We start from the raw sequence: 18,653 nt of genomic DNA, 5'->3' as shown, positions 1-18,653 counted from the left end.
GAGACAGGCAGGGGAGCACAACGCTGTCACTGGTCTGAATGGCGTGATGGGTGTGGATTCTTCCTTCACATGACTGATAACCAGGATAAAAGTGTGAGAACTGCTGCCCCCCTTACTGTCCTGATGCTGTTTAGCTGCTCAACTGATTCTCTAGCCCCGGTCTTTTCCATAGAACAGCGACTGATGACACTTAAGGAGCACTCTGGCAGAGTGAACCTAGCTCTAACACAGAGGAAAAGTGCTGTAGACACTGCAGAGGTGAGCACAAGCAGGCAGAGTGGCACAGACAGGCAGACTGGGTAGGTTTTGTACTGCTGATGAGTTCAAACCAGTAATTTTTACTCCTCTTCTAGGCAGGCTGTGACCTAGAAAGCAATAAGCTGCATTTAGCTCCTTATTTGCATAGCATATGTAAATGAGCATGCAAATCCAGAATTTCCCACATGCTCACTAGACAATTAGCTAAATTTAGATTTACGCCTTCTCCTCACTGCTCTTCCAAGGGGTTAATGAGACTGACCTTCCTCCAGCACAACCCTTTTGAGTAAAGTGTGAAAGAGGAGCAGTGCTTCAGCTGGGGTTATTTCTGTCCCCTTGTCTCTAGGTCTGGAACAGCAATGTCTTGTGTGACCAGTTCCTTGGACAGGCGCTGCTGGCAGCTTCACCCAGTGACCCCAGAGAAGAGCAGACTCTGCAGCTCCGAGGGAGAGGCAGCCAAGAAGCCGACGAGGTGCCAGGTCACATCACCGTCAAGGTTTTTTCCAGCGATGACCTCGTAGAGCTATGAATACCAAAGCCCTGCAGAACCAGACAGAGCTGTCACCTCGAAGCAGGGGGGCTTGTCTGTGCTTTCTGTGTGAATGACTTGGAAGCAAAGGTTGCACATAATCACAGTCGCTTTAAAAAGAAATAGTCCTCTTAAAACTCTCCATTATCACAGGTAATGGGGGGAGAGGCTTTTAAAGGGAGAAAAATATATTTATGCATATACATATATATGTTCATGGTACAACAAGCACAATAAAAGAGGGGCCAAACTAACTGTCAGCAGATGACCTCATTAAGACATGAGCTCACGACCATCTTCCTCAGCAGCATCCTTCAGGAGCTTGTGACACGTAAGCTGGAAGCACACGTGACAGTCCCCACAGGTTCCCAGCACGTCACTATCTGCTCTCAGCAGTGGGACTGGAGGCAGGATGGCTGCATCTCCAGGGCCACGTGCCAGCAGGTTGGTGAGCTCTGAGCACAAGGTTGACTCGCATGGCTCAGTCCTTGTCCACTGCCAGACTTTTTTTTTTTTTTTTGAGCTTTGATTGGAAATTTTTCCCCTTTACAGAGATATTTTTTGATAAATTTCACTGTTATTGCTACAGATCAGATATTTCTGTTCTTTGGCTAAAATGTCGTTACTCAAGGAGTTCTGGCATTAGGTCTTAAGACCAGGCATGCCATGGCAACGTTAAAATAGAGGGGCATGTCTCGTAGTGACATGTTTGCCTGCATAGAGGCTCTCTTAATATTCCTCTATTCTCTACCCCAAGCTGGTGACTCACGAATTGATATATTTAATCAAGGGAAGGGCATTTCACAATTCAGCTGTGGCTTTGCCTAGAGGCCAAATTCAGTAATGGGAGCCCCCTTGCTAAGGAGGCTGTGTTTAATCCACACAATGCTAAAATGGAGTAACAATCCTTTTTCCTCATTAAATGTGATGAGTAGCACCAGATACAAAGAGGGCAAAATTAGGTCATGGCAAGGATGGGTGTGTCAAACAAAGATACCATGCTGTGGCAGGTATTAGTTTTTCTCTCTTAAAATTTTGCATAGGTTTATTGCTGATAGAGCTGGCATCTTTGATAAAACTTAACTTGCATATGGTGGAGGACAGGTATTGTTCAGATTTTCTTCAAAGCAGGGTTTGGGTACAAACTTCCTTTTAACTTTTGCACATAGCCTGGCAGTAGGGTTTCTTCAGGGCAGCCGCTTCTGTGCTGTCAGGCTGTGCAGTGATTGTGGCAGTATAAAGAGGCTCACTGTGTCAGACCTCTCAGAAATGGATTTTATATGGTTGCAAATTTTGGTCTTGAAAGTGAAGCTGACTATTCTGCCTTTTGTACAGCCAGGGAACTTGGATTTCTCTGTACCTCATAACCACTTCAGTCGTTTTGTGCCATTTTTATAATTTGTAAATGCCACCCAGTAGAGTTAATGTTTTCACAAAAGGTTTTGAAGTCTCCTCAGGGCTCCAAAAGGATCATTGCTGTGGGAGGAAAATGATTTGTCTGACATGTTTGGGCTGGAATGTAAGGCTATGAATGATATAATACCACCATCAGCTTAGTTGCATGTACCAAGTACCTAATTCCAGCTCTCTTTTTAAATAGCTTGGGCTCAAGCCATTTTGCACTCAGAGCATTTGTCAGCTGGGAACTACACGTGGTTGGCAGCCCCACAGGCAAGTGTAATTCTCTGTAAACTCCTGGCTTTAGAGTCGCTTACTCTCAGATACCATTGTAAAGTGCATTTCTTTAAAAAAAAAAAAAAAAAAGCATGAAGTTTCTCACACAGACCAGGCCTTGAGCAAGACACACAGGGAGCTGCATCTCAGTCTGGGCTGTCCTACCACCGCATTACGACCTGTTTACCTCACGTTTCCTCACACACTATTTTATTCCGTGGTAACTCTGCCTCTGGGCAGCATGGTGTGAGGGGTGACTGCAGCACATCAGACACACCTTGCCCCAGGACAGCAGAGATGTTGCAGGCCTCACCTTGCTGTGGTGTTCAGAAGGGTTCAAGCCTCATGCAGTGAATCACAGGGCAGCAGGGTGAGCAGGGGAGCACACTAAGGCAGAGCAGAATCAGTCATGCTGTATAACCCCCTTTTCAGACAGACGTTTTTCCAGGGGCAGTTCCTTATGAGATGGGTGCAGTAAGGAGGGATTGGCTTGACAAGCTGATTGATTTGGGTCAGTGTTCAGCCTGAAGAAGGTTCCTGTCAGAGCCAGCACCCAGCATGGCCAGGCTGCTTACCCCTCTGTGAAACGACTCAGCCTGCACTCAGCCAGAGGCTTATGCCTTCGTGCTGCAGTATTTGTCTGAGAGAGACTGCTTGCCTGAGCTCATCGAGAGCACAAAGCCATCTCACCTCCTAGCTCGAGGGGGATTGCTTGGCTGTTTGCTGCAAGCCCCATAGCCCTGGTCTCTGGCTCCCAGCACCACCACCCTGTGCTAGCATCTGTGTGAGAGCTGTCCCCAGCATCAGTGAGACAGAGGGAGCCTGACCAGCAATTCTTTGTTGTGTATGGCTGACTGACAAGGCAGGGAGTCAGGGTGGAGCGAGTAGAGGTGGACATTTTTAGACTTTGATAATTATGGCAGCTCAAGACATCCCTGTAGCACAGGGGCAGAGGACCTTACAACACCACTGCTGCTCAGGCTGGAAAAAGAGCTCTGTTAACTTGGCTTTGCCTGAAGGTAGCCCAGACCCAGACTTGTAGCTGTGAACCGCCTGAGCAATGCTGATACCAAGGAGCTTTTCTGTACTTCTACAGTTATTGATGTTTGGAAGTAGTTGGAGCAGGCAGGATTTGCCCACCAGCAGGAGCTGATTCACCTCGGGCACTGGCATTGCTGGATTTCCAGAGGCATCTACTGCTCCCTCTGCCCCAGTGTGTGGGAGATGGCAGCGATCCCAAGGAAGGCCAGGCCAGGAGCAGGTTGCAAGGGGACCCGCTGCTGGGCAGGGGCCAGCAGCCACTGCTCGAGGGGCTCCTCCTGTTGTACGTCTTGCCACACAGTGTGGCTTACATGGAGGGTAAGCCAGGTATGTGTGAGATAACAACTGCTTTTTCAGACAGATACGGGAATATAAGATCAAACGTTATCGGAGCTGGGCAGCATTTTTCAGTGGGAAAACGAAGGTATTTGCTTTTGTGCTGGCTGCATTTTTATGCACTCGGGCCACCTTCAGCAGCGGGTTTTGCCTCCCCCTCAATTAAAAGAGAGGGAAATAGTCTGAAAATGTTTCATTTCAACCTTTATTTTTCAATACGAAAAGATTTAAATAAAAGGTTAACAAACCAAAAACGCGTCAATTTCTGAACCGAAACATTTGCTTTCAAAGACACCCCCCCCCCCACACACACACACACTCCCCCCACGCCGTTTATGGCTTGCCGGGGAAGAGAAATGCACACACCTCTGGCCCCTCGGCCCCTTCCCCCGCGCCCTTCGCCTCACAGCCGGGCCCGGGAGGGGAGCCAGGTGACGGCCATGGGGCCCGCGGCAGCCGTGCTGGGGCTGGACGAGGCGACCCCACACGGCCCCTCCCCTGGCTGCGGCATGGAGCGGGGAGCGCCGCCTGCTCCCTGCGGCCGCCCCAGGTCGGTGCCGGAGGCCTCGCCCGCTCCACGGCACCCGCGGGGCCCGGCGGGGCGAGGAACTCCTCGCGGCTGGAGCCCGCCCCGCCAGCGGCCGCAGGGGGGCGCCCGCGCCTCGCGCCTGGGCGGCCGCCATTACGCGACGGCCCCACAGGCGGCGCTGCGGCCGCCATCTTGCGGCCCCGGAGGCGCCGCGGGCGGTTCCCCGTGAGGCGGGGCGGGCCCGGCGGGGCTGCCGCTGTCAGGGGGCTGTGCGGGAACAGGGGGGCTGGCAACGAAACGGTCCCCGCACGTCCACACAGTTCTTACATGTCTGTTTCTACAGAGAAAGAACCCACAGGTACACACAGGTGGGGGAGGGAGGGAGAGAGACCCCCCCCCGGCTGCAGCTGTGCCACACTCTGGCCATTGACAGGCATAGTTTTTGGATACAATGCACAGGCCCTTATTTATATCTCCATCCCTATGCATATTACGCTTTGTGTTTGTATTAGGTATTATGCAATCAACATCTAGAGAGTTCTGTAAGGGTCACTCTGCATATGTGTGCATACATATATATATAATATGGCAATAGCGAGACTTTTACACAGCTATTTAAGGGTCTCTGTGTATGTGTATATGTGTGTTTTGTGTGTGTGTACGTGTATATATATATGTATATGGTTATATACATAGGTACACACACACACACCCTATACATACATCCATAGATGGCTGGAGAGCCAGAGACCCTTCTGTAACTACGTAGCATGTCCCCTTCTCTCCAGCTATTGTGTTATAAAATATACATTTGTATTTATGTATACACACACATGCATTACACTAAAGATGTAAAACATAAATGTATACTATATGGATAGAAAGTTACATCGTTAGTTAAGGCTCTGTGTATCTATTAAGGTAGATAGTGTTATGTGGTTATATATCTATATAGAAGTTTTTAAATACGTGTATACACGTATATATACACACCCGTATTTAAAAAAGATAGGATGGCTTGTGAGAGTATTAGTTATAGAACACTCTTGCTGTTTTCCTGCCCCCCTCCCAAATATAAAATGCTCTGTATGTCTGTATACACAGACACATATACATAAAATATACGTTAGCACTCCATATAGCTGACTAGAGAGAAACAGAGTCTGTATGTGCGCATGTGTATATACATATGTATGCACCCATATATACAAATATACATATTATATTCTATAGAATGCACATGGAGTGTGTTATATATTTATAGAAGAGAGTCTACATATGTATACATAAGTAGTATATGATATATAGATGGCTAGAGAAAGTGCATGTGTGTAAGTGCATATTTATATACTAAAATACTGTATAATCTGTTATATATGTAGATAGCATGTATGTTAGATATGTCTCTCTTACATATATAATACAGATGAAGAGTGAAATACAGTCTTGTCCAGTTACATAAAACAGGTGAGAGCGCTCTCATCCTACATATATATGTCTTACATATATATAAAAAAAATACATGGATGAATTGAAAATATTATATATGTGTATATATAGATGTATGTATAGTTATGTGTATGTATATAGATATACCCATGCATATAATATGGTGTTACATATTTAAGGGGCTCTATCTGTGTATATCTATATATACATATTAAATATACACATGCATATTTCAACAGATAAATATATATATATACACATATATGTAGATGGCTCAAGAGAATTATAGAAGGGTGTCTCTCTCTCTCTCTCTCTCTTTCTCCCCCTCCGTCCCCCCCCCCCCCCCCGCATAGGTGTAAGCAGAGAGGCACTCTTGTGTGTATACAGGTACACTCATATATAAATAAATATATGATATTTAGTTTATAGTATATGTTATACTCTTTAAATATATATATGTATAGACAGTGTGGTATAGGATGATAGGTACTATATTATATACAGATGGTTAGAGAGAGGGAACATTTTATGGGGTGTATGTGCATATACATGTACATACATATAGCTGGGGTTACATAAGAGTAGAAGTGTGTGCACATGTATAAAATATATAATCTATCTTCTACAAATATTGAGAGAGAGAGACAAAAAGAGTTAAACTTGTTATATAAAGGTCTAGGGTGCTTGTGTGTGTGTGTGTGTGTGTGTGTGTGTGTGTGTACACATATGAACTATATGTGTACACACATATAGTGTGTACACATATAGCGTGTACTAGCTGAGGCAGGGAGTTTAGGCTTGACATCAGGAGGGGGTTCTTCACAGAGAGAGGGTGGTTGCACACTGGAACAGGCGCCCCAGGGAAGTGGTCACTGCACCGAGCCTGTCTGAATTTAAGAAGAGATTGGACTGTGCACTTAGTCACATGGTCTGAACTTTTGGGTAGACCTGTGCGGTGTCAAGAGTTGGACTTGATGATCCTTAAGGGTCCCTTCCAACTCAGGATATTCTATGATTCTATATATTATCTACCAGGCTAGTGAATGCTACAGAGTTACATGATTATAGAACGGTCTCTGTCTGTCTCGTAACATTTATGTATATGACAATAAATGGTGTGTGTGGGGGGGGGGGATGATACGGATGGACACTGTGTCCCCACCCCCTTTTTTTTTTTTTGTGTCTGGCCATACACACACACTGACCCCCCCCCCCCCCCTTAATCTGTCCTGACGTGTGTGTATATACATGAGATACTATATATGATACACGTATGTATATAATTCTGTAACAAATTCTAATTAGCTATAAATATTATATAGTATCTTGTGTACATATAGCGATGAACATTTTATAATTTGTGTATATATACATATGCACAAATGCTTTTTTTTTTAAATTCCTTTTTAGCAAACTATATGCATTTTCTATCTCTAATAGATACAGTTATGTAGTCATATGTCAGTGTATATACAAAATATGTAATATATATCGATGGAGACAGTATAACATTTATATAATGGTTTCTGTATGTGTAAGTATTTTATATATAAAGTACACTGTATAATATATACACACGGCATTTATATAGCTCATGTAACGTATATTTTAGTATGTATGTAGGTACACATCGTAATATAGGTATATATAAGCCACCTAGGGAGACTCTTCTATTAAGGAAGGGTCTCTCTCTCTCTATATGTGTGTGTGTGTTTATTTTATGTATATGTAGATAGCTAAAGCACTCTATGATTCTATATAAATATGTGAAGAGCTAGAGAGCGTTAATGTAGTTACATAAGGTGTGCTCTGCCTTGGTGTAACTATAATAAGTGTATATATTTAATGTGTGTACATTGTCCATATGGGGCCAGAGAAAGAGTTACATATGGGTACTGCTCTCATTCTGTGAGAGCCTTTTTTAACTATATGTTACATGGTATGTACATTTATGTGTAGCGCTGTAAGTACATACAGAGTGTACCCTTCTGTGTTTCGCTCGCTAGCTACTTCTATTGTATATACCCATACACACTATAGAGACCCTTATATAACAATCTAAAACACTCTTGCCACCTATAGGTGTATTACATAATATTAAATATGTATGTGTGCACATTTTTATATATATTTATAAAATACATGTATACTACATAGTATAGGTAACTAACAGGAGACAACTGTTATTTGTCATGCTCTCTATGCATAAATGTCTTATAGAGCGAGAGCTACTGAGTGATGTGTGCCATAGCTAGCTAAGGCGTTCCTTTTTATGTATATCTACTGCTGCATGTGTACATATATGTAAAGTACATGTAAATTGCTAGAGACTCCCCCCATAAGGGTCTGTGGGAGAGGGCTACCTATTTTTTTTTTTTTTAATGTACACACACACAAAATGCTAGCTCTGTTTGTGTTAGAAAGTTTTATAAGGGGCTCATGTCTGCGTGCACCCGTGCAGGCACTGGCATGCATGCTCACAGCCATGTGGTGTTATGAGACCAACGCGCAGCCCTTCGCTAGCCGTGCTGCATGCACTGTTGGGAGGTTTCCCGTGTGCCTGGCTGGTGAGCCGCTGGCATTCAGTGGGTGCTGTCACTGCAGTGTTTGTCCCCTATTTACCCAGGTGACCCACAGCAGCAGCAGGGGAGCCACTGGATGCACAGCGTGGGAGCAGGAGGTGCTAGAGCTGCAGGACTGTGGCTGAGTGAGGCAGGCAGCCAGCACAATGCCCTGTGAGAGTGAGAGCCACAGCGGGGCTGGAGAAGGCCTTTGAGGTGGGCCTAGAGGTAGGTGCAGCCTTGGCGTCAACATCCAGGTGTGAGTTGAGCACAAAGTGGAGAGATGGGACATAGCACAGAGGCCAGGCTGAGGTCTGACAGAGAAGGCCAGCTAACATGCCCCTACAGCACACGGCTGGTGCCTCTGCTTCCCCACCTTCCTCCACCATTAGCAAATACCAGGGAAGCCTTCTAAGACAGAGCAGTTACGGGATGCAGGGCAGCCATGCAGCAGTACAAGGGACTCCCAGTACACACAGGAGGAGAGCTGAGATTGCTCATACACCTTTAAATGTGGCATTGCTTTAAATCTGGCCAGGTGAGTTTGTTGCTGCTTTCTCTGAGCAGCCATACAAGAACTGAAGTGAATGGTGTTCAGTAAGCAGTTTTTAAGATTTATGAGATGCTGGTAGAGGCAGGTGAGGTGGCTAATGTGTAACTCTCCATATTCATGAGGAAGGGGTGTTATTTTTGTAAACATGGGGCAACAGAGACAGAGCACATTGAAAAGTCACAGCACTCCATGGCTTTTTGCAAATGAGAGCAGTAAAAAGACTGTCTGTCTGCTGTCGTGGACAAAGGAAGCTCCAGCAGCAGAGTAAATACAGGCTTGTAGAAGGTAAGTCCTGTTCCATAACATCATACTCTGGTGGCACAGGTGAAAGCTAAAAGCACAAACAGCCAAACAGATGAAGTCTTTCTGACTGCAGATGATTGAGGCTGTTGTATCTTCAGCCAGCCCTGAGCCTGTTTTGTTAGGAAAAGCTGCAGTCACAGTCCACTGGTATTTATAACTTTTATTTGCAATACTTTAGGTCCAAGTTTCAAACTGCAATATTTTTACACTCAAGACACAGTCATGCACAATCCATATTTCAATTTTCTATTGCTTCAACCACAATTTAAAATAACTTAATATTGGAAACAAAACCCAAAATCTTTAAAAAAAAAATAAAAGATGCTGAGGTCAGTAAGATGGATCCATGCCATCAGCACATTTACAAAGTAAATAACTTAGTTCTCTTTTTAAAAAGATCATAATTACCTCTTAATCCAAAGTTACAGAAGATTTTTCACTACACATTTGTTTTTTTATCTTTTATCTTTTTCTTTTTTTTCTGTTTTTTCTTTTCTTTCTTTTTTCTTTTTTTTTTTTTTTAAACAGATAACATGTCCTAAAAAAGGAATGTACAGCAAAATGAGATACATTTCTGTTAAACAATGAAAATGTAGGCTCCTTCCTCTGTTTACTTTTGTCTGGATACCCTGAAGAAAAAAAAATCTAGCAGACACCAGTGTAGATGTAAACTGGTTGCTTCAGACTAAACTGGAGTTTAGAGTAGGTTACATCCTGATCCAGTCAAGAGTTACAGAATTCTTTTGCAGATCTTCCTAAAATGTACGTCTGTGTATGCACGGCATCTGCAGTGCAGATGCAGCACCAGTGCACCAGAGTAACTCCCAGAGTGAATTCGGGCTGTACCCAAGAAGGGGTTGTTCTCTTCACTGGAGGCTACACAGTGTTTGCTACTGGTTCCCACCTAGAGCAGCTCCCCTTCCACTTGTTCACCTGCTACAGCAGATAGCAGCAGCTTATGAGTGTTGCACCTGAAGAGCTGAGAGGCTTTTTTTTTTTTTTTCTTGTTGCTGTTCTACAGACTGGTTTAGCAGCATTATTTAACACTAATATAAATAGTGTGACAAAAAGCAATTGCCTCTGTGCAGCTTCTCCTCAAAGGTCAAAAGTCGCAGCTGACATGGATGTAAGAGAATTGCATGCTTCAGATTTGCTACATTGACCCACTTCTGACATGAAAAGCTTTGCATGATGGCGAAAAAGAACGATGAGCAGCTCCCTTCTACCCACCTGCTCCCTTGGCTGTGGGACACCACTGCCCCCCTGTAACGAGCTTTATCAGCACCTAGTTATTAAGCAACAGATTCTGCTGTCGTGGAAGCCAACAACCAAATTGTCACCAACTTCAGTGGGAGTAGTCAGCCTGTACCTGATCTCTAAGTCTATGGCTGGGCTGGACAAATGAAATACAGAATGTTCAGCAGCAAAAGGACCTGTCTTTAACAACAACCACTTGCTGCTATTTTTCTCATGTTTGCAATAGTGGTATGCCAGCCTGTGGCATCTGGGAGCCCTCAATGCAAGCACGTACTTGGGAGGGCTTGCCACAGGCTCTTGGAGGTTATGCACAAGGTGTAGGGTAACACTGCATCCCTACCAGGCTTACAGAGTTAAAATGCTGCTGTAAACAGGCAGCTCCAAGGGCAGAAAAATGAGGATCTCCAGCACTCTCTCTGAGCCAGTAACACAGTCGTGGTAAGCAGTCACTGAGCGCAGGAAGAACAGAGGGCACAGAAAGAGGAACAACATACAGTCAAGCATAGAGACTAGGAAGAGCAAGACCTGTGAAAGACCTTTTCAGTTTCTCGCCTTAGGAAAACTTAGCTCTTTCAAGCCCTTGAAAGGAGCCAAGGCCAGAGCAGTGGTGACACACAAATACTCATGCTCTTAGGTCATATGCTACCTCCCTCAGAGCACTGTGGTTTGAATGCATGTGCACGTGGCTCTTCTGACCTGCATTCACAACAGCTCCCAGCTCAGACCACTGCATCCAGCTGTGGCCTTGGGGCTCTGCGTCCCTCTGGCACATTAGCTGTGCGAGGCAAAGATTAGGGAGCCTCGTGGAAACCAAGCACAATCCCCAGGCAGCTGTGAATGCAGTGCCACTCAATGAGAGCACGAGACACCACGCACACTCATGCATTGTACTCAGAGGTTATTAAAACAATGAGCACCTTTCCATATTATCAGCTCTAACAAGTTAGACTGCTCCCTAGTTTCCTCACTCAGTGTCAGATGCTAGCAGAACATGAATACTTGCTTGGAAGAATAGTTAAGCAGTGAGAACAAAGTTTGCAGGCTCCCGCCTTCATGGCAGACCAAAAGGAACCCACAAAGAGCACGTAAGCATCCCTCATTGTCTTTCCTGTATCATTTTTTTTCTTTTGAGATGACTTGTCACCAAAGATGCATGCATCCATTTGTAGGCTCAGGAAAGTGAACGTTTATATACATGACACATACCCAGGATTATGGCAGTCAGCTCTAAATCACACGTATAAGCAAGATGCTGCAAGTTTCAGCCAGAAAAAGAAATCACCCTGTCAGCTCAAGGACAGACGCAAGCAAAGAAAAATTTTAAAGACCCCTGAATTGCAGACTGCACCCGAGGAGACCTTGGATGGTAGTTCTCTGCCTGTTTCCTGAAAACTGGGGGCTAAAAGTAGAGGTATTTACCCACTCAGTTGAAAAACAAAAGCTGAACGTTTATATTTATGAACCTTCATCAGCTTACCCCATCTTTAAGTTCTGCACATACAGGAACAACAGTCCACCATGAAGGCAGGACTGCAATCTTGATAATGCTTAGCAAGGCTAAGCTGGCGTCAGTGTGTGTGCCCTGGGTGTCAAGCAAAGAACAACTGGCTCCTGTCTGTAATGGTAGGTGCTAGCAGAGCTCTCTCCGTCTCTTAATCCAGTTAGAGCAGATCCATTAAGCGAAGAAATGCACACACGTACAGCTCAGCGTGAGGGATACTCTGTGGCCAAGCCATTGAGCATATACTGGAACCACAGATCAGAGGATATGGTGACATTTCCTACACTTAGAGGACAGAGATAAGTACTTACTTTCCTTCTTGTGGTGACTGGAATGTGCTTCATTTTTGGTGGCAGGACATGGGGGGGAAGCTGACTGAAAGACCTGCTGAGGTACAGCCACTGGCCTCAAAGAAATCCAACATAAACAGCTAAAAAGAATACTTCATTTGTATGTAGCGTGAGGTGGCCAAGCAGTATCCAAAGATGGCAAGGAGACACGTACTTAGAGAAGTGCTGGACACAAGAAGTAGGAACACAACCCTGGCCTGAGTTTGTGAACAGACCCCGAGAGCACTGAGTTCCACCCCCCTGTGCAGGCTCCCAGGAGTGTGTGCAGGAGCTGTATGGAATTCTGTATGATTATTGTTTTTGTTTTTTTTTTTTTCCCTTTTTCTTTTTTTGTTAAATAAATAATCTTTTCTGTGCTTCTCAAGCTTTCCTGACTTTACTGCTGTCATGCTTCTGTCCCAGAACTCATTAAAACCACAGCAAGCTAACAGGTCATTTTCACACACTGCAGGGATGGGAATCATAGTCAAACTCTGGATTTTTTTTTGTTTTGTTTTCACTTTCTTTAACCATTTAATGAAGTTCAAAATAAACACAAATAACCAGTCTTTTAAAATCTTGGAATGAAAATGTTTGAAACGTATTTAACATTTACCTATGCATTTAAAAACAGAAACATCCTATTTCTAATACTTTCAAAAATATATGTAAACTAATTGCTTAATCTGAAGATAGCAGTCCAAAAAAAACCCGAGAGAACTCCAGAGATTTTATAATATTAGCCTCTTCTTTCTGGAAGGTCAACACTATTGTCAATCCTAACTTACTACTTGCGCCTGTAAATAATGTACAAGACTTACGCATCTCAGGACAGATTTATTATTTTTATTTTTTTTTACTATTAATATGCCACATTTCCTATCAGAGTTGGGAAATGATAAAAACAGCTGCCACCCTTCAGTATCTAGTGACTCAGAATTTAGTGCCTGAGACTGTCTCAAGCACAAAGCCTGGTGCCTCCAGATGCTGGAGGTGAGCTTCCCTGTACGTAAAACATTCCCAGCTGGGCAATTACAGTTCATGTGGAAAAGAACCACTGGCAGAGATGATTTCTGTTGAATCCTTTCTGCCTCACAGAATTTTTTTAGCAGAAAAATCTCTGGATTTTCTGATGCAAAGAAAAATAAATATAGTATATAATAAAATAAAAACTAAGGCCTCTTATTAGAGCAGTTGTATTAAAAAGCCAGTGCCAACAATATTCTGTATTCTGGAGCATACAATGGTCAGAAAAATAATACTAATATCCAATTTCCTATTTTTATTTGTTATCCTTGTGAAGTTTTTTCTGGAAATTAGAGATGCCGAGAAACTTACTGTTAAAGAAAATAAATAGGAAAAAAAAAGCAATCACGTAGCATAGTCTGTCAATGTAAGTATCTCGTATGTCCAGCAAACGTGTACCATAAAAAAGTGCTTTCCTTTCAAAGGACGGCTGTCTGTTCCTTTGTGGGTAGGATAAACTAAAAGCGTTACTGGTAAGAAAGACTGTCACTTGTTTCTTCACTTCTGACATGGAATACAAACATGTTTCATTCAGATTAACGCTTTACAAATAGAGGGCAGCCCTTCTCAAGTCCCAGTCGCTCTTTTTTTCTCAAGGAAGCTTATCTCCCAGGTAGATAGCTTGAGCTGACAGAGAAAAATGCGGCCTCACAAAACCAGCAGCATCTTTTCGTATTTGTGTATCTGAAAATCAAACCTGTTGTACTCCCCAGGACGCCAGAAGCTAATTTGTACCTAGCTGTGGTAACCTAACGAGCATCACCTCTCCCATCGCCTCAGCAAGGACACTGGGATGGACAGAGGAGTGAGGGTGGGTTAGGCGGCAGCATTAACGACATTTGCAACACAAAGACTGTGACTAAATAAGAAGCCAAAACCAAACAAGCTAATAGCCTAATTCAAGAGTAGCCCAAACATCCTTCATTCGTACCGGCAAAACGGGAAGGTTTTTAGTACCTTAAAGCCTGCTTAGCCCCTTGCAGGACCAGGCCTAAACATGACAGACTACAGCAGAAAGCTGTTTTACACGTTTTTTTGCTCATTACGTAAGTGTTGATTTAAATGCTGTTTTGGAGGTCTTTGATTAGTTGTACCAATAAAGTACAGCAACAAATAACCCATACAAAATGCTTTTTCTGAGTGAAGCCGCACTCCATCTTTCTTTCAGAAAAGAATAAATAAAACACAAACGGCATACTAGAACTACTCTGCTCCCTTACAGATCAGCTGACCAGGCGAGCGCAATCCTCAGTCACATCCAGGATTCGCCCTCCCTCAGCAACTCAGAACTGCATTCAGCAGTGCCTGCTGTATGCAGGACAGCAGAGAGCAGGCGGGTTTTATGGCTCGAAATGTTTCTGCAATCTACTCTGCATTTCGTACCTTTGCTCTTGCTCAGGGCAAGGCTTCAGGTTTAAATGCACTTTCTTCCCAAGTTGTCTGGGGCGCTGGCTCAGGCAGAACCGAACCCTGGAAGCCGTCACTCCTTTGCACCAGCGTCGCAGTTCCCGTGACAGCACTCGTGCGCCCAAAGGACACTCACCTGCACGGAGCCCGCAGAGCGGTCTGGCTGCCTTCCCCTCTGCCAAGAGGGGCACGGGTGCTACCGACCTTTCCCAGGAGCTACAAGAAGCCAGGAGCAGGCATCCTCACAAGTGGCAGCACCGCCCAGCTTGGTTTTTCCCTCCTTTGCTCCCGCACAAACCCAAGAAGGCTAATCCCACTGGGGGCGATCAGTCCGGTCCCGGGAGAAGGGGGGCACCCAGCACCAGGCTGCTGCTGCTCGTGCCTCCTTCCAGCCCGGGGCTGCAGACGCTGCTCCGTGCTCTGCCAAGGGATCTGCTGGGGCTCGGCGCTGAGCAAGGCTGGGCCTGCTCTCACGTCACATCTCTCTTACAGCTTTGCATCACACAAGCCCTTTCTGAGCACACCGATCTTTCTGCTTTCTCATTTTAGTAAGACTCTCACCCATATTACAACTAGTTATACAAATCAAACTGCCAAGAACAGAAACACGATATATTCACAGTTGAAAGCCTGTATCTCAACAGGATATTTTGTCTGCTCCACTCCTGATTCATTTTTGGTTGGAAACGCAATTTCACTTTCTTCCTCATCTAGAAGTATAATGATTGGGCAAATACCAGCGAGTGGACTGTATTCAAAAGGCAGTGCAGTCTGGAGTTATGAATGAAGAAGACCCTTCTCCAATTCCAAACCATATAAAAAAAATAACATAAAAGGGACTTTGCATTTTAAGAAACAATTGACAATTTAAAAGTGAATGTACAGCTTATTCACAGGGAAAGAAGGAAGGGAATCTTCCAACTGCATTTGCTTTACCTTAGAAATGGCTGAAGCAGCAAAGCATTTTCTGTCATTACCTCTCTGTCTTAAGCCCTGTTTCATTTAAAAAATAAATTAAGGAGCCAGAAAGCAGGAAGAAGACACGTGGTAAGTTTTTACTCATTGAGGGACTGGAGAACAGTTGTTCTCCCCTCCTACCACCATGACTGCGACTGTTGGTCTGTCCATCCATCCATCCATCCTGCAGCAGAAGCGTTGAGGTTTTATAGAGTTTTTTTTTTTCTCAGTCCTGCTCTGGAGGGAGCTGGCATGGGAGAAAGCCAGCCTGAAGCACTAGCGGCTGCTGTTCTTAATTGCTTCCTTTGCTGCAATGATCAGAGGAGTCAGGCTGGAAAGAGGCTTGGCTAATTTTAAAAATGGATGCTGCCCAAAGGAAAGAAAGAAACCAACCATTACTTTCCAAACTCAGTTACAGACTCAAACATTATTCCTCTGGTACCAGGAATACACAGAAATAGGACTGACAGTACCATCTGTGTCTTCATGTCCAGTACCCTTGCTATCATGGACAAACACGGCACATCATCTTATTAATCCATTTATCAAAGTGTCTTCAGCTTGCTGGGATTTTTGCCCTGCTGGCCCTCTGGGAATGTTTCTTGCTGCTCCAGAGCCTTGATTCTTTTAGGAAACTTCAAATACTTACTTAGGTTCCTGTCTTCTAAAGACACAGGCTGTTTTAGTTGTCAAAAAAAAAGGACTAGAGGCTTGAGCTATTCCCAAGGGAACTCCAATACCTCTAGAAATGGTTATCCCAAATGGTATTTAGGCCTCTGTGGTGCTTTGAAGGCCACTGAGGTCCAGGCTTTTAGGCTTTATTTATTTATTTATTTATTTTTAAGGCTTTAGGACTGGAGCAGGGAGACTAGGGACAGAGCACTGAGGGACCTGGCTTTGGGTTGCAGTGGGAGCTGTTTGCTGCATCCCCTACCCCTCCTTGTGCTGACTGGCACTTTCACAGCAGGGACAGCCAAGGAGCACATGCTACAAAGCTCTGTATCTACCACAGTTCACACCCACCACGAAACCTGGCAGTAAACCAGTAGCAGCTCTCATTACTCAGCTATGCCAGGCAGCAAATGGTGCTGTGACAAGTCTCATTCAGCCGTCCCTACTTTAGTGGCAGAAACCTTCAATGGGGGCAGGACAGGTAAACTGAGGCAGTCCCTCTGCTGACCCCTCTGATGCTCACAGGGAGCACCCCAAAGCCCTTCCCTTCCCACAGCCAAATCTCTGACCACTCAGCTGTGGCTGATTTCCTTGGGTTCCTGTATGCACAAGTTAGCAACGCCATTTCTGCCTCTGAAGCAGGGGCCACTCCAGTTCAGTCGTTTTGTTACTGCGCAGAACTGAATATAGATGAAAATACTACTTTTGTTTAAGAAGCATCAAGTCTGGAGACTAATATGGGGGGATTAGTCTGACGCCTTCACATTTAGCTGATAAGCACATCGTTATATATTGCAGCCATTTCACTTGCAGCCATTTCCCACCTTACCTGCAGAAGCTCCTTGGCAGACCCTCTCCTGTCCACATCCATCTCCAGGCAGCAGTTCAGAAAGTCGCGAAACACGGCAGAGAGTCGCTCAGGGTTCTGCAGCTCCGGTGTCCCGTTTGTAGCTATCAGATACAGCGCCTGGAAGAAAGGGAAACACAGGACTCCACCTGTTTCTTTCAGCTCCTTAGCTGCTCACACGGACCGCTTTTTTAAGGTCCTGTCTCCACCAGCAGTTTCCTCCCTGGCAGAGGATTAGAGACAATTTTGCTATCCCAACAAAAACAGCAACCCTGATGCAGACACAGCTATTCCAACATCAGTATGATTTTGCCTTGACAGCTGATTTCATTGGCTGACCTAGTTAATATGAACTACACCAGCAGAAGCATATTTTGCTTCTGTAAGTATTGACACTAGCTGTACGAGCTATTTTAAGAGTGAACTGGGTCTAACTGTATTATTTCAAAGGATTATTACATAAAACATATTTCTGCTGTGCTCACTGGTCCATAAAGCACAGCTTCCATAAAACCAAAGTAACCAAATTTTTAGTTCTGTTCTTGATATATATGGTAACTGGATGAAAAAAGGAACAAAAATATTTGGAACATCATTTTCAACACAGCGTAAGTTGCATGAACAGTTATATTAAGAAGAAAACGCATAACTGGGCACACAGGAGCCACCTGCAATTACATCTCAAAACACTCTCAACACCATTGTATCGCCAGTGTAACAACGCCAAGAGCAATTCCAGCCCTATGGTAATCTTATGCAAATTGTGATACTCAAGTAAATGGACTAAAAATGACCCATCCCAGAAATTGCCAGGGAAGAAATGGGAGGTTTTGGCAGATGGGTTATTGAAAGCTCATGCTTGGTGACACGGAGAAATTGGCTTCAGTTAAGAAGTAAGTATGTTCACCAAGCCCTTCAGCAAAAAAAGACGAGAAGCAGAATAGACTATATTCATTTAAACTATAATCTTCATGTTTCAGGCAAGCATCCCATTGAGAAGAATGGAGATGGGATTTTAGAAAAGCTTTTTTTTTAGTAAAGAGAACATTAAATTTCTTACACTTGTTTCACATTTCATCACCACACACAGAAGAGGTAGAAACAACTCAGAAAACAGTGTTTAACCTGAGAACTGGGAGTGTTTGTGTTAAGGTTTGAGTCCTCTGTGAGTTCTCTTCCACGTGTATAAATGCCCATCTGAATGCGCAGTCACTGCACTGGCCCCTCCAAACACCTGAAAATCCCAGGCCTTCTCCTCAGTAGCATCTAGCGTAAGCTAGGCTCAACTTTCTCAGGCAGATGAAAGGACACTTCACAGCTAACAGTATTCATGCAGCTCAGCAAGTCTTCCTGGTACTCCTTTTCCAATCTTCAGGCCAAGGAATTATAATTAATTTTGCAAAACATATGGTAAACATAATGGA

General features: G+C 44.3%; 2 protein-coding genes across 19 annotated transcripts in view; one reads left to right on the top strand and one right to left on the bottom strand.

The window, feature by feature from the left end:
* Positions 1–4,092, top strand: part of CAPN6 (calpain 6) — a 61,664-nt gene extending 57,572 nt beyond the window's left edge. For all 15 annotated transcript variants that reach the window (XM_021269322.4, XM_005015202.6, XM_021269327.4 and 12 more), the window contains exon 14: positions 605–4,092. In XM_021269322.4, coding sequence (XP_021124997.3) covers positions 605–787 — 183 coding nt within the window. In that variant the 3' untranslated portion in view covers positions 788–4,092. The remainder of the gene's footprint in view (positions 1–604) is intronic.
* A 5,286-nt stretch (positions 4,093–9,378) lies between these two features.
* Positions 9,379–18,653, bottom strand: part of PAK3 (p21 (RAC1) activated kinase 3) — a 173,265-nt gene continuing 163,990 nt past the window's right edge. For all 4 annotated transcript variants that reach the window (XM_072042795.1, XM_038184447.2, XM_027465354.3 and 1 more), the window contains 2 exons: positions 17,212–17,349; positions 9,379–16,076 (listed from right to left, as the gene is read on the bottom strand). In XM_072042795.1, coding sequence (XP_071898896.1) covers positions 15,987–16,076; positions 17,212–17,349 — 228 coding nt within the window. In that variant the 3' untranslated portion in view covers positions 9,379–15,986. The remainder of the gene's footprint in view (positions 16,077–17,211; positions 17,350–18,653) is intronic.

This window comes from Anas platyrhynchos, chromosome 10 (genome assembly GCF_047663525.1).
Source record: "Anas platyrhynchos isolate ZD024472 breed Pekin duck chromosome 10, IASCAAS_PekinDuck_T2T, whole genome shotgun sequence".
Classification (NCBI taxonomy): Eukaryota; Metazoa; Chordata; class Aves; order Anseriformes; family Anatidae; genus Anas; species Anas platyrhynchos.
This window is presented reverse-complemented; position numbering and strand designations above follow the sequence as displayed.